The sequence below is a fragment of the Mobula birostris genome, chromosome 9 (genome assembly GCF_030028105.1).
Source record: "Mobula birostris isolate sMobBir1 chromosome 9, sMobBir1.hap1, whole genome shotgun sequence".
Taxonomy (NCBI): domain Eukaryota; kingdom Metazoa; phylum Chordata; class Chondrichthyes; order Myliobatiformes; family Myliobatidae; genus Mobula; species Mobula birostris.
In genome coordinates this window covers 144819398-144834628 of record NC_092378.1, presented here as the reverse complement: position 1 = coordinate 144834628, position 15231 = coordinate 144819398, and the positions used below count along the sequence as shown (strand labels likewise).

The 15231-nt window shown below is 38.0% G+C and overlaps 1 protein-coding gene across 3 annotated transcripts in view; it reads left to right on the top strand.

Moving 5' to 3' along the window:
* prpsap2 (phosphoribosyl pyrophosphate synthetase-associated protein 2) overlaps positions 1-14663 on the top strand; it is a 41430-nt gene extending 26767 nt beyond the window's left edge. Inside the window, exons 8-12 of one of the 3 annotated variants that reach the window (XM_072269048.1) lie at positions 1193-1341; positions 1723-1793; positions 5655-5801; positions 5983-6094; positions 13911-14663. In XM_072269048.1, the coding sequence (XP_072125149.1) occupies positions 1193-1341; positions 1723-1793; positions 5655-5801; positions 5983-6094; positions 13911-13930 (499 nt within the window). In that variant the 3' untranslated portion in view covers positions 13931-14663. The other 2 variants (XM_072269049.1, XM_072269047.1) reach the window with 2 other exon arrangements.
* Positions 14664-15231: the final 568 nt, after the last annotated feature.

The window sequence follows — 15231 nt, the reverse complement described above, 5'->3', positions numbered from 1 at the left end:
TAGGAATCAAGAGATAGTTTCATATAATTAGTAGTATCAGTAGTGTTGTAGCAACACTCACAACACGCTGGAGGAACTCAGCAGGTCGGGCAGCATCTGTGGAAATGATCAGTCAACGTTTCAGGCCGGAACCATTCGTCAGGAATGAAGAGGGAAGGGGCAGAGGCCCTATAAAGAAGGTGGGGGGAGGGTGGGAAGGAGAAGGCTGGTAGGTTCCAGGTGAAAAACCAGTAAGGGGAAAGATAAAGGGGTGGGGGAGGGGAAGCAGGGAGGTGATAGGCAGGCAAGGTGAAGAAGGAATAGAGGAAAGCGCAATGGGTAGAAGGAGGAGGCGGAACCATGAGTGAGGTAGTAGGTAGCTGGGGGAGGGGCAGAGTGAAATAGAGATAGGGGAAGGGAGGGGGAGGGAATTACCAGAAGTTGGAGAATTCAGTGTTCATACCAAGGGGCTGGAGACTACCTAAACAGAACAGCAACATCTCATATACCGTTTAGGTCGTCTCCAGCCCCTTGGTATGAACACTGAATTCTCCATCTTCTGGTAATTCACTTCCCCTCCCTTCCCCCATCCCAGTTTCACTCTGCCCCCTCCCCCAGCTGCCTACTTCCTCCCTCATGGTTCCACCTCCTCCTACTAGCCATTGTGCATTCCCCTATTCCTTCTTCACCTTTCCTGCCTATCACCTCCCTGCTTCCCCTCCCCCACCCCTTCATCTTTCCCCTTACTGGTTTTTCACCTGGAACCTACCAGCCTTCTCCTGCCCACCATCCCCCCACCTTCTTTATAGGCCCTCAGCCCCTTCCCTCTTCAATCCTGACGAAGGGTGCCGGCCAGAAACGTTGACTGATCGTTTCCAAGGATACTGCCCGACCTGCTGAGTTCCTCCAGCGTGTTGTGAGTGTTGCTTTGACCCCAGCATCTGCAGAGTATTTTGTGTTCAGGAGTGTTGTAATTTGTTCTATGTTTAATGATTTGTTAATCAGTTAAACAATAATTTGTCTCTTTTATACCTTTTTTTGCTATTTCCATGAAATTTTAGTTAATTGGAACAATTGTTTAAATGAGCCAAAGTGTAATTGTTCCAATGTGTCCCAGTTAAGCGGAATCCACTGTATTGTGCTTAAGGCAGTGTAACATTACAAAAGATATATTGTGATTCTGTCCTGTTAATACTCTTTTGCATTGTTTCAGAGCTCAGTCTTTTGCTGAGCGGTTGCGTCTGGGGATCGCAGTGATACATGGTGAAGTGCAAGATGCAGAATCGGATTTGGTAGATGGCCGGCATTCACCGCCAACAGTGAAAAATGCAGCAGCCATACATCCCAGCCTGGAGATTCCCAGTAGGTTTACTGGATTCTTTGGTTAAGGCATATTCAGGGGAGATATTTATCTAAATTAAGCCAATAACTAATGTAAATAATGTTCTGTTTTCATGATTGTGTTGTTCCAAATTGGATTTTTAAAATTTTGTAGGAGTCCCTGTTCTAATTTGTGACGAGGCCATATCTTTCCTACTGTACAGTGGAGCTCATTGCATGTAACAAGGGCAATGAATAGTTTTTGTGTTCTTATTTATAATTGTACCTAAGAAGGCGTCTTCATTTTAACTGCAAATCTTTCCAGTCATTGGCAATGAGAGTTCCTTTGGTATGAAAAGACCATGTTTGTGGAGCTAGCTCATATACTAGAGTGCTCATAATTATTGACTTTATCCCCTTCAGTGTCAATTCCAAAGGAAAAGCCCCCAATCACAGTTGTTGGAGATGTAGGAGGAAGAATAGCTATTATTGTGGTAAGTTGCTTCTTCTTATACCTTTCAAGAGTATCTTTGTGAGCTGCATTCCTACAGTGTTGTGGACAATACCAGTAAAGAAAATTTTATTTCAGTTTTTCACAAGCTATTCTCTGTTGCTGGCACTGCAAAGTAGTACAAATGAAAAAACTCTATATAGTAAAACGCAGATAATCCAGTACGTTCTGATTTAGGATGTGAAGTTCCAGTTGATTTTCTAGACTATTGGATTTTGGATACAGTAGACTGGATCTGTATTAGGTTTGTTAATTTGTTTACGGGGTCACTGAAAATGCATCTTGCACCATTCCTGATGCTTTGCTTGCCCTCCACACTATACTTTTAATGTGTTGCACAGTAGTATAATAAATTTTCCACTGAACTTGTTGACTTTAAGGGAGCTCAGGAGTCAGGCTTTTATTTATTGAGATACAGTGTGGAATAGGCCCTTTGAGCCATGCTGTCCGGCAATACCTCGATTTAATCCTGCCTAACATGAGACAATTTACAATGACATGTTAACCTACCAACTGATATGTCTTTGGACTGTGGAAGGAAACCCACAGGGAGAACATATAAACTCCTTACAGGCAGTAGTGGGAATTCTGTCTGAGTTGCCTGTACTATAAAGCATTGTGCTAACCACTGCAGTACCGTGCCACCTTCTGGTAAGTCAAATGCTGAATGATTGCGACTAGGGTAGCAGATTGTCAGAGTTTTATTGTAGTTAAAACAACCTCAATACTTGCAGCTTTTACATACACATAAAATAAGTGATGCAAATATAGTGTAGTGAGGAAGAAATTTAATTTGGGAATTATTTGAATGTAATGCAGACAGCATAGATTCCTGGAATAAGATTTGGAATTTCTAAACAAGGTGCATTTTTTTTTTAAAGCATTGTAGAGTGTTTCTCAACATGCAAAATTTAAGACTGGTATAAATGATGAATAATGTTGAGTGATATAAACTAATATTAACAAATCAGATATTACTTTCTTCTAAAGCCCATTCTTAACAACACATGCAGGTGTACCCCGCTTTTCGAACATTCGCTTTACAAAACCTCACTGTTAGGAAAGACCTACATTAGTTACCTGTTTTCGCTAACAGAAGGTGTTTTCACTGTTACAAAAAAAAGGCAGCGCGCGCCCCGAGCAGCTGCTCTTCCCCCGGATTCGGAACTGCATTCTAGCCGGCATCGCTTAAACACGTGCCTGTAAGCAGCAGTTAGCAAGATGAGTTCTAAGGTATCGGAAAAGCCTATAAGAGCTCGTAAGGGTGTTACACTTGGCGTAAAACTAGACATAATTAAGCATTTTGATCGTAATGAACGAAGTAAGGACGAAGTGAGTTTGGCTTGTGGAAGTTGACAAAGATGATGTTGAAGAGGTTTTGGCATCCCATGACCAAGAACTGATAGATGAAGAGCTGATGCAATTGGAAGAGGAAAGGATAACAATCGAAAACGAATGCAGTATCAAACGGACTGAAAGTGAAGTTGTCCAGGAACTGAACATGAAGCAACTGCGTGAGATTTTCACTGCAATGATAAAGTACGACTTTAATTTTGAAAGGGTACGTCAGTTTAGGGCATATTTGCAAGATGGTTTGAATCCTTACAAAGAACTGTATGATAGAAGAATGTGCGAGGCTAAGCAGTCAAGCAAGCCTTCCACGTCAGCCACAGCAGACGACGAACCTTGACATTCGACATCGAGACAGGCAGACATAGAAGAAGATGACCTGCCTGCCCTGGTGGAAACAGACGACACCCCAGTGTCCCACCACCCCAACTCCTGGGCCGCGGACAGATACCGATCCACAAAGAATGCAGCGGTAGTCGGGACGCACCCAACACATCTTTAAGAAAAAAGTCGAAATAAACAAACTAATTAATTACGTGCCGGGCAGCACCTAATTAATTAGTTTGTTTATTTCAGCTTTTTTCTTAAAGATGTGCTGGGTGCATTCCAGCTACTGCTGTACCCCTGCATGCTTCGCAGATCGGTATTGGTTCGCTGCCCGGAGGGTGGAGACCACTGCACCACCCCAACTTCCAATGACTCAGCCTAATACATCATCACCAGTGTGCTCTGCGCTGACTTCTCGATTTCGGTAAACGATACTACAATGTACATACATTATTTCTACTTTATATAGGCTGTGTATTTTTATGTGTTATTTGGTATGATTTGGCAGCTTCATAGCTTAAAGGTTACTGGAGAGAGTGTTTTTGCTGAGAGCGCTTGTGCCATGTTTCTGCCGAGAGCGCTTGCGTGAGATTTTCGCTACGGAGAACAGTGCAGGCAATGATTGTAGAGAAGTATTTCTACTTTATATAGGCTGTGTATTTATCATATTTTCCTGCTTTTACTATATGATACTGTTATTTTAGATTTTATGTGTTATTTGGCATGATTTGGTAGCTTATTTTTGGGTCTGCGAACGCTCACAAATTTTTCCCATATAAATTAGTGGTAATTGCTTCTTAGCTTTACGACATTCTGGCTTATGAACGGTTTCATAGGAACACTCTACCTTCGGATGGCAGGGGAAACCTGTACATTGCAAATTCTAATGTTTTAACTTTTTTTCTAGTGATGCCTTTGAGAGTTAAATAATGGGATAGAAAAACTTGCATATAATTGCACTGACAGGATAAAATTGATAAATTGGATCTTTTTAAGCCTTTATCTACCTTGCCAGTTTTTTTTAATAAATTGCCTTCCAGAAAACAAACTAACTTATATGTGCATTTGGTCTTAATTATATTTCTAATCCCAAATCTTACTATGAATTAACACTTTCAAAATGAATGGAATCTATCCATGTTACATGAGGCATTTGGGTAAGTACATGGAGGGGGGAGGGGGCTTGGAAGTTATGGGCCAGACACAGGGAACTGGGGCTAACAGAGAGGATAATGGGATTGTCATGGACCATTTGGGCTGACGAGCCTGTACTCTGATTCTTGTGTAATAATTTTTTATTGAACCTACTAAGTTTAAAGGTTGCAGAAACGAGGGCTGAAGAAGTCAGATGCCCAACCATTGGTACTTCTGAACAGCAATCTCGTATTCAGTTTGTACTTAAATCTATAGCTAAGATGTGCTGGATCATTCTCAGGTTAGAAACTCAAATTCATAGTTTAATTTCAGTTGGAAGCGTACTTCCTATCAGCCTCAATTTTAGTGTGATATATCCACTGTTTGGAAACTCATAGAACAATGAAAGATTGTGCAGACTGGAATGTTTCTGGCATGTGTTTTGGTGAAGTTATTCACTTCCAGTTTTCAGGTCCTTAAACCAGGTAGCTTTGGTGGTGTCTTGTCATTTTAATATTGAATAAGGGACAGAAAGTTGCAGTAAACTGGATCTTTATTAGGTTTGTAGGTTTGTTTACTGGGTCATTGGAAATGCAAACTATCTAACATAACTCCTGTTGCTTTGCTCCTTCTCCAGATGCAGGACTTCAAATGAATTTTTAATTTAAGTATACTGCACAGTAACGAGCCCTTCTGACCCAACAAGTCTGTGTTGCCCAGTTACACCCATATGGCCACTTAACCTACAGACCTGTCTGTCTTTGGAATATGGGAGGAAACCAGAGCACTGGGAGAAAATCCATACAGTCTCAAAGAGCTCGTGCAAACTCCTCACAGACAGCAGCAGGAATTGAACCCAGATTACTGATGTTGTGAAGCATTACACTAACCACTATGCTGCCATGGTGCTGCAACTTCCAAAGTCATTGTTCTGTACCGTAAAGCTGACTTATTTCCATATCTCCTAAGGTTGGATATTTTTATAAAATTTTAATTGTTAAGGAGTCTAAAGGAATTGTTTGCTGTTTGACAGGATGACATAATTGATGACGTTGACAGCTTTTTAGCAGCTGCCGATACATTGAAGGAAAGGGGAGCTTACAAAATCTATGTGATGGCAACCCATGGTCTTTTGTCTTCAGATGCACCTAGGTTAATAGAAGAATCATCAATTGATGAGGTAACCTGTTTAGTAATTTACTATGTCAACTTAATTATTTATAAATATTTAACTACTATAGTAAATCTATTTACTTGGAGGAGAATAAAAGTCATTGCTAACTGGTAATTTTTAATATTGTTGATTTGTGAAACCTGCTACTTGTGTTTTCCTATTAATCATGGACATTCCTCTTCCACAGGTGGTAGTAACCAATACAATCCCACACGAAATACAAAAACTTCAGTGCCATAAAATAAAGACCGTTGATATCAGCATGATCTTGTCTGAGGCTATTCGAAGGATCCACAATGGTGAATCAATGTCTTATCTATTCCGAAATATTGGTATGGATGATTGAAATCATGTTCCTTAAGGGCAACTTGGTGTCCTTTTACTTGCTGGAAAAGTATCATGATTCACTGGTACAAAATCTTAATTTTCTACCAAAAAAGGTCAACTTTGTAAAGTGAATTTTTAGGAAATTAAGCTGAACATAGAGACTACTTAGCAAAGAAATACTGAAATACATTGTTTTGTAAATGCTAAGTATGATCAAATTCTCTCATTGTTTTAGTTGCTTTTGTGTTTAGGAGTATTGTATTATGATTTTCATATCAGTCTTAAATTTTCTCTTGAAGATAATCCTCTCCAAGCTAACATGGCAGCTCAGTAAAGAATATCAAACAAAAGCATCTGAAATGGCCAACCTGAATTGTGCTGATTTCCTACTATGCTTTAGTGTCTACACTTGAAAGTTCTTTGGCTTTAAAGCGCTTTGGAATATCTTGAGATATTCAAAGATGTTATATGAATGAATGCAAGTTCTTTCTAATGTTTAAAAGCTGAATTTAAGTTAACATATCACTGTTACAAAGTGAAGTAGTTGAATAATTTGAATCATTTGGTATTTATTTTCTGTACAAGGAATAAAATTGGAATGTTCCATGTGGCTTTTACCCCATTTTTAAAATCTAATTTAAAGGCTATTTTAATAAAACATTCCCCTAAGATTGTTCATTTGTAATTCCCATTGTGTTTTTTGTGAAGGAGCATTATCCTTCTGCCACTAATTATTCAGGCTTGGACAGCATCGGTATCAGATCCCATGATCATTTGGTTACCATACATTGTAAATATGTTGAATAGTAACCACTGAGAAACAGACTTGTAATTTCAGTTTCCCTTGCATAGTCCAAGAACACTGAGAAAGATCATAATGTGTTATTCATACTAATGTGATCAAACTGCATGCTTATTGATTGGCATTGTAAAAATCCACAACATCTCTGGGCATTACTTGGTAACTTTGAAAGCTCTTTCATTTTTGTTCTAACAGAAGTTTTGCTAATGGAAAAACAAAAAAAAAAGAAATTCAAACTGGAGTTGGTGAAGAAGCCAATGCAAGTGATACATAGATCAGGCAGCATCAGTGGTGTACATTAGAACTTCTCAGTATGTAAGATCTGTAAAGTTATCAAGTAAGAACAACTTGGGTTGTGATTGAGATCTGAGAAGACTTCTGTGTGTGTGTGTGTGTGTGTGTGTGTTCAAATAATAGAAATCCTTGTGTGTAGGCTTCGCCAGGCCTGAAGGATAGAGAGCAACCATTTTGTTACCAGTTGAGGTGACATCATCACTGCACAACTGAGTGTTGCTTCTGCGGAGTGCTCCATGTACTGAGAAGAGCAAAAGAGGGTCATGTCTTCTTACAGCTAGACACTGTCTTCTGTTGCTCATCTCAGTACATGAACACCAAGAAGGACACAGGTTCATTTGGGAAACTACAAATCCTGACAGAAGCACAAAACAAGAAATCAAGAGAATTCTTGGAAGCTTGTTTCTCAGTGGAAGACTTAGCAAGCCAATCTTGATTGGTCAGGGCATGAAGGGATACAAGGAGAAGGCAGAAGATTGGGACTGAGAGGAAAATTGTATCAGCCATAATAAAACAGTGGAACAAACTGGATGGCCCGAATAGCCTAATTCTGCTCCTGTGTTTTAAGGTCTTGTATTGAACAGGACGCAATTTACAAACCTACGAATCTGTGGGATCGGGCCTAAGGGTGAGCCACAGAAACCCGAGGAACCAATGCTCACAAGGACTGGTATCCAGGGCTACAGACCAGTTGGAGATCACTCAGCTATCTGGTTGGCTGGGACCCAACAGAGACTAGTGACCAGCTCAACAGCCAACCAATCAGAACAATGAATTGGACCAATATAAATGAAAGCAGTCAGCGGAAACAGCACACAATTGCGCACTGATGATGTCACCTAAACTGGTGATTAAAATGTTTGCAACTTAACCTCTAGGTTTGCCAAACCCTACAAACAAGAAACTACCCCAAGCTACCAATTTTCTCTTTCTTTTTAATTGAAAGTCCTAATTCGCATCTTATCTTGGGAGCAAAGGCAATAATAGCATGTGTTTGATTATTTTTGATATTGGATTACTGTTTTTTTTGCTTCATGACAGCTCTATGATTAATTGGCCAACCTTCTCTTAAGATGACAAGGTAACTTACAGCTTTATTAGTCACACTGATCTACCCTTCTCTGTGAGGATGCAATCATGGGTGGCAAAATAAGAAAAATAGTTTGTTACAGTTGTGATTTGAGCTGGACAGCTTTGGTGAATGGTTACCAGTGAAATTCCATGTCCATCCATTGCAATTAATTATTGAAGAAGATGCTGAATATATTGTTAACATTTAAAGAATACACCCAGTAACCACTTTATTGGGTACCTCCTATACCTAATAAAGTGGCCACTTTATTATGTTTGTGGTCTTCTGCTGCTGTAGCCCATCTGCTTCAAGGTTCAATGTGTTGTTCATTTAAAGATGCTCTTCTGCACACCACTGTTTAAACGTGGTTATTTGAGTTACTGACACCCTTGAACCAGTCTGGCCATTCTCCTCTGACCTCTCTCATTAGCAAGGCATTTTTGCCCACAGAACTGCTGCTCACCGGATGCTTTTTGCGCCATTCTCTGTAAATTACAGATTGTTGTGTGTGAAAGTCCAGATAATTTTCTGAGATACTCAAACCACCCTGTCAGGCATCAACAATCATTCTACAGTCAAAGTCATTTAGATCACATTTCTTCCCCATTCTGATATTTGGTCTAAGTAACAACTGAATCTCTTGACCATGCCTGTATGCTTTAATGCATTGAGCTGCTGCCACATGATTGGCTGATTAGATATTAGCATTAATGAGCAGGTGTACAGGTGTTCTAAATAAAGTGGCCACTGACTGTATTTTGGTCATGGTGGCATATTTTTGACGATCATATGTTGGGAAGGAACTTCTATATGCACTGTGATTCAAGCTGTAACTCCTGCTGTCATTCATGGTGTACAAAAATGCCTTTGATTTGCCTGAGCCTCAGGGTACAGTAATGCCTTAACACTCTATGTAACCTTGTAGAATGAAAAATAAGTTTTAAAATTTTCGCAACTTTAGAGGAGTAATCATTAGTAAAGCTACAACAAAAGGATGTTCGTGTTTTTCTGCAATGTAGTCTGATTGTTTAGTGACAGCTTGCAGGCCAAGTTTAAAACTCAACTTCAAATTCAGTGGACTGTCCAATAGTACCAGAGGGGATTGTTTCATCCTCACCCTTGCCTTCCCTGAATCAGCCATCCATCCCAAATTCATAAATAGTTATGGAGGTTGTATTCATTGTGTGATTTTTAGCCTAAGCCTCAGTAGACAAAAGAATTGGTACTTCACGAGAAGATACTAGGTACTGTGGATCCTCTGCTGGTTTGATAGTGAGCCAATGTTTGTGTGCTTCATTGGGGCACCATTTACTAATTAAATCAGACAAAGCAGGATGTTAATGCCTCATGTTTAATTAAAGGCATGCTTACTCTAAAGTTTAGCATTTTATTTTATCCTTGCCTATACTTGATTGAGAGATTGAGCAACTGAAATCTATTGGTACAAATCTACATTTTACTCTTCATTGGACATCTCGGTGTCAAGTAGCAACTGGAGCCTGACGTGTAGATGCTAACAAAAAAAAACACAGCTTTTATGAGTGGTATTAGCATATTAATTGATGTAATTTGCATATATTAATTAAATTCACATAAATGCTTAACTTTACATTTATGAGGAGCCTAGTTACAGCTTTCTATACAGTTATGTATTTAACTAATAGCTTGGATTTTTTTGTTTTAACTAGAAAAACCCTGTCTAAATGCCATTGCATAAAGCACATGTTTACATAATATGACACAGAAGCAGAATTAGGCCATTCAGCTTCTCAAGTCTGCTCGGCTGTTTGATCATGGCTGATTTATTTTTCCTTTCAATTTGATTCTCTTGCCTTCTGTAACCTTTCTAGCCCTTGCCAATTAAGACCTTATCAGCCTCCAGTTTAAAAAAATACTTAAATGATATTACCTCTGGACAAGGTGATGGGCAAGCAGAAGGTCATTATGACCTCAAGCTTGTACCACCAATAATGTCATATTTGATTTATGACCTAATTCCAGATTATCACGAGATATGAGGAAAATAATATCTTTTGGCTAGCGACTTTGCAAACTTGGGTTTAAAATTACAATTGACCCAATATCCATAATAGCCTGTGGAGTTCCAAATTGTCATCACCCTGTTCATGTGGACTGCATGCACTTATACGTGTGTTGGACATTCTGGTTGATGAAACTAATTTTGTCTCTTCTATCACTTCACTATAGCCCTCAATCTAATCAGAATCGTTCAAATTCCATGGAGTGCTACCCTAGTTTCCACAATCTACATTTCAATTTATTAGGATTTAACTGTTAACTTTCGTTTGGAAAGAAAGGTGCTGTTTAGACCATAGTAAGGATGGATGTTCAAAATTCTAAGAAAATTTCTTATCAAAATACGTAAATGTCACCATATATAACCTTGAGATTCATTTTCTTGTGGGCATTCACAGTAGATACAAAGGAATATAGTGAAATTAATGAAAACCTACACAAACAGATTGGGCAAACAGCAAATGTGCAAAAGAAAATAAACTGCAAGTGCAAACTTAATAACAAGTAATAAGTAATATTGAGGACATGAGTTATAGAGACCTTGAAAGTGTGGAGTCAGTTTAGTGTTGAGTTGAGTGAAGTTATCCATTCTAGTTAAGGAGCCTGATGTTTAAGGGATAATAACTGCTCCTGAACTTTGGTGTGGGACCTAGGGCTCCTGTACCACCTTCTCAGTGGCAGCTAGAACATGAGAACCCCCACAACAGGAATGGGGTGGTTCCTGGATGCTGCTTTCTTGTGTGATTTGTATTACAGAGAGATTTTATCAGAGGTAAGTTACTGTGCATCAAACCTCATCACATTATATGCCACAGTATCAAATGTTGTTGCGAAAACGCAGGTGTACTAGAAAGAAAAACAAAGGATTCACTTCAGGTATACTCACTTACTGAATGACTCTTACTAACTCCTGCTGTCATTTAAAGCTGAGAAGTCCTAGAATGTTCTACCATTCTCCAGAGTTAACTTTAGGATGGAAGACATGAAATTTGAAATCAAAAATGTGTTCTTTCAGTGAGTAGAAACATCCATATTTTTAAAAAAAAAATTCTCTTGTGGCTGTCAAAGGTTGAGAGGTTACACACAATTTCTGGAAGTTTGGAATTCTTGTCCCATTGTTAATGAGGTAACAGCACCATCATTTGTAGAACTTAACATTAGCGGTTATGGTTCCAAATTACAAGGATACGTTTGTGATAAGTATCTCATTTGTCTTGGACCACCTTGTCTCAGAACCATGATCTTGCTGTACGTCTGTCTATGTGGTGTCTTGTGCCATGTCAACTGAAAGTTAAAGAATTTGCACATACAGCTTCTATCTCTCGACTGGAGTGGAATCAGAGTCATCCTCGAATCTGAGGGACTACCCAAAAAAAAGTCTTAATAACAAAATTAAAGAACCTGACAAGAAAGGTAGTGTCTTATGGAAATTGCTGGCCATGGAAGAAGCTAGGAACTTTCATCCAGCTACATTCTTAAGTTTAAACAAAAGGTTTAACCCTCTGGTTTGACTTCAAGATATTCTCAAGAAGAATTAACTTCAATGAAAATTTCTGCCGTTCAAGTGGAACTTTCACTTGAACGAGAAAGTGTGCTCTCTCATCTTGATCGGTGCCATGAGGGTTTGGTTAAACAGTGGTTAACCCACTGGTCTAGCTTCCAGAGTCAAAGGCTAAGGAAATACATTTTAATTAAATTGTACTTTTAAATTTTGTATCTTTATTCGTAATGCAAATTAATAAAATTGTCATTTATATCAAAATGTTGCTTTAGCTGGTAGTTCGAGTTTAAGCCTCTGACTTATAAAGCGAGGAATACCGACTACTTTGGCCATTCAGTTTTGTAACATTTATTCTTGCATTTACTTTCTGCTGCTTATCAGGCTTCTTGCCTGATAATGAGTTTTATTTTGGAATAAAAATCTGTGCAGACTGTTTCTTCATGTAAGGTTCAAAATGTATAGGTCGCTTGTTCTTAAGAGACATATTGGTGCACATAGAGTTCATTAATATTGAAAAGAATATTAAATCCAATAATTATTGCAGTGTTTTAAAACTGGAAGAATTATTTTCCAGTTTGCCTTGTATTTGGAGGAGATTACCTTAATATTAGGTGTTAGTCACTGAGAAGATGTTTTATTTGTAAATTAGTTTTCCCTTGAAATACTTGGTCTTTTTTTCAGTCTGTATCATGAGTAGCAAGTTTGTTTAATTTATTTGTGTTTTTAGGTTTTGAGAATTCTGGATGCAGCAGAAATTTGTATCAGCATAGGAAATTTTCAAGTTTCAAGAAACTGGGCTGCATGTACAGCATTAAAGTAAATGTTAAGGGGTTCAATTTTACATGTTAATGCAACAAGCAATATAACAATGGTTAAACAATAATTGATCTGCTATCATTTGAAAATATAAATTATTATATAAACCTCAAGGTTTCCAGATGAATGGTCAAGTGACAATAAGGCAGGTAAACTTTTAGTGTATACATCTTCTAGCAGTGCTGAAGAGTGGACTCCAGTGATTGTGCCAAAGCTGCCTCTTCTTTCCACTGGAGAATCCCAAGCCCGGATATCTCCTTGGGCCTTCAATTGAATAAGAATACCATCAGCTGTGTTCTGATCCAGTTCTATATCTATCCTATTTGTGTTGACCAGCTTCAGATGACTGTAGGTCAGATGATTATCAAGCATTCTTGAGAGAATTGTCTTGTGACTATATTGTTGTGATCCTTAGAAATACTGGACAGTAGTTGATACATTGAATCTGAGGAAACTTGAATATTGTATTTTTATGTAATTGTACACAATACACTTGGGAAGCATTCCTAGAACTTTATCATATGACAATGATTAAGTTCATGATGTCTGTACCAGCTTCCCATTTGCCCCCTCATTTCACTGTACCCCTACAATTTATCTTCTCTCAGGTATGTCTGTCAATTCCCCTAGATTCATTTTGCCATTAACCTAGCCAAAGGTGTAATATTTAAGTAACCATTTCACTTACCAGCATGTTGGAATGTGGGAGAAAACTTACTACCCTGGGGAGAGTGAACAATCCACATAAGCAGTGCCTGAAGTCAGGATCGAACCCAGGTCTCTGCTCAATGGACAGCAGCACTAATTGCTGACCCTCCACACTGCCCACATTTGACACATTTTTAATTGAACTGTTTTAATTAATAATTGGGAGACATGATGTTCTAGGGCCAGAGTGGGTTTTTTATTCAATGTTTAAATTTATTATCTGGTTGGATCAAAATGTGTCAACATTGAATTAGTTTTCATTTTGTTTTCTTTAACCTGAGCAAGTTTGAATTATGAGTAGTACTGTTCATCCAGAATCATTACTGCAGTAGTACCAATGGTGAATTCAAGGGCTTTGAAGTTTCATTTTAACTACACAAACTAATTTTATGCATTCCCAGACAATTTCACCAATGTAATTGCCACAGGTTGCTTAATGTTAAAAAATCAAAATATAAAATTTGAGAAATGACTTGTTGAATGTTTTATTTTCAATGACAATTTGCAATGGGACTCTGCTGAAAAACAAATTGAGGTTCTTCATATTCTTTTTATTAGGACTGATAAGATCCGCCTGAAGAGAGATTTTGCCCTTGTGCAAAATCATCGCCATGGTTCCAGATGTGTAAGGACGGTGATCTAACATACATAATCCTCTGTCTCTCGCCAAAGCATTATGACAAAATCCAAAAATATGTGTGCTGTAATTTATTTTTTTAGATTTTGATGTGTGTTCACAAACAATGTTTGTATATTTATAATCAAATACTTAACATCATAAGTGATTGTAGTGCCATTTGAGATAGTTGTGCAAGGCTTTGTGCACTTGTCAATCTTGCTTCACGAAAGGTACTGAGTTTTGATTTTTTTCTGAATTTAAAATGATTAAACATTTAAAATTGCTAAATTGTAATGTCCTTTTTCCTTTAGAACTATATATTTTTTATCTTGAAAGCCATAATGGCTAGAATTGCAAGTTAGTTTGTTTAAATACAATTGTCACCAAAGCAATTGGCTGAGTGAGAACTCTGGCATTAATTTTCAATTTTTAGAATAATTCAGTTACCTTAGACATCATGACAAATTGTAAAATTGATATTCTGCATCAGAATTGTGTATCCACAATGTGATGAATCTCATTGTAACTTGCAGTTCCATGATGTCATTTCTTCATCATTGTATGAAAGTGAATACATTTCTTTCCAATTCCTTTGCCCTGTATATTGGTTGAGAACTGTATCCTGAAATTAAGCTGCTTGAGTTCATTGATCGTGCATTCACACCCGAATTTCTTCCAATAAAGATGCTTCTTAAAGGCAAACCAGTAATAACTATTCTATATTGCTAATAGCCTGTGTCAAATTGGCAGTTCTCTCCTAAGAGTCTGGTTGGGTTGAGAACATGGAGCTCTCATCCATTCAAACAAAACTCTGTTCATTTGATTCTCTTGAAAGGAAGATATTTGCTGTAGTAATTTTGTCAGTCAACAAGAGAAACTGGTTTCTTCTTATCAGAATTAATCCAGAGGTAACATTGGCAAAAGAACTTGAACTCAAACCATGTTGTCAATATAAAATGAGATTTGGCCCCATGATGAAGACATTAGGATAACCAAATATATGCTTAAAGGTAACTGAAGGTGTTTTGTTAAAGGAGGATGGAAAGAGCAAAAGCATGCTTGTACTCAGACAACATTGAAGCAGGCTTTTTGTACCATCGACTTACAGTGGTGCTAGAGATTTTGTGAACCCTGTAGAATTTAATCTATTTCTGCATAATTATGACCAGATATGTGATCAGATCTTCACTTAAGTCCTAAAACTAAATAAAGATAACCCAATTAAATAACACAAAAACATTATACTTCACTTTTATTGAG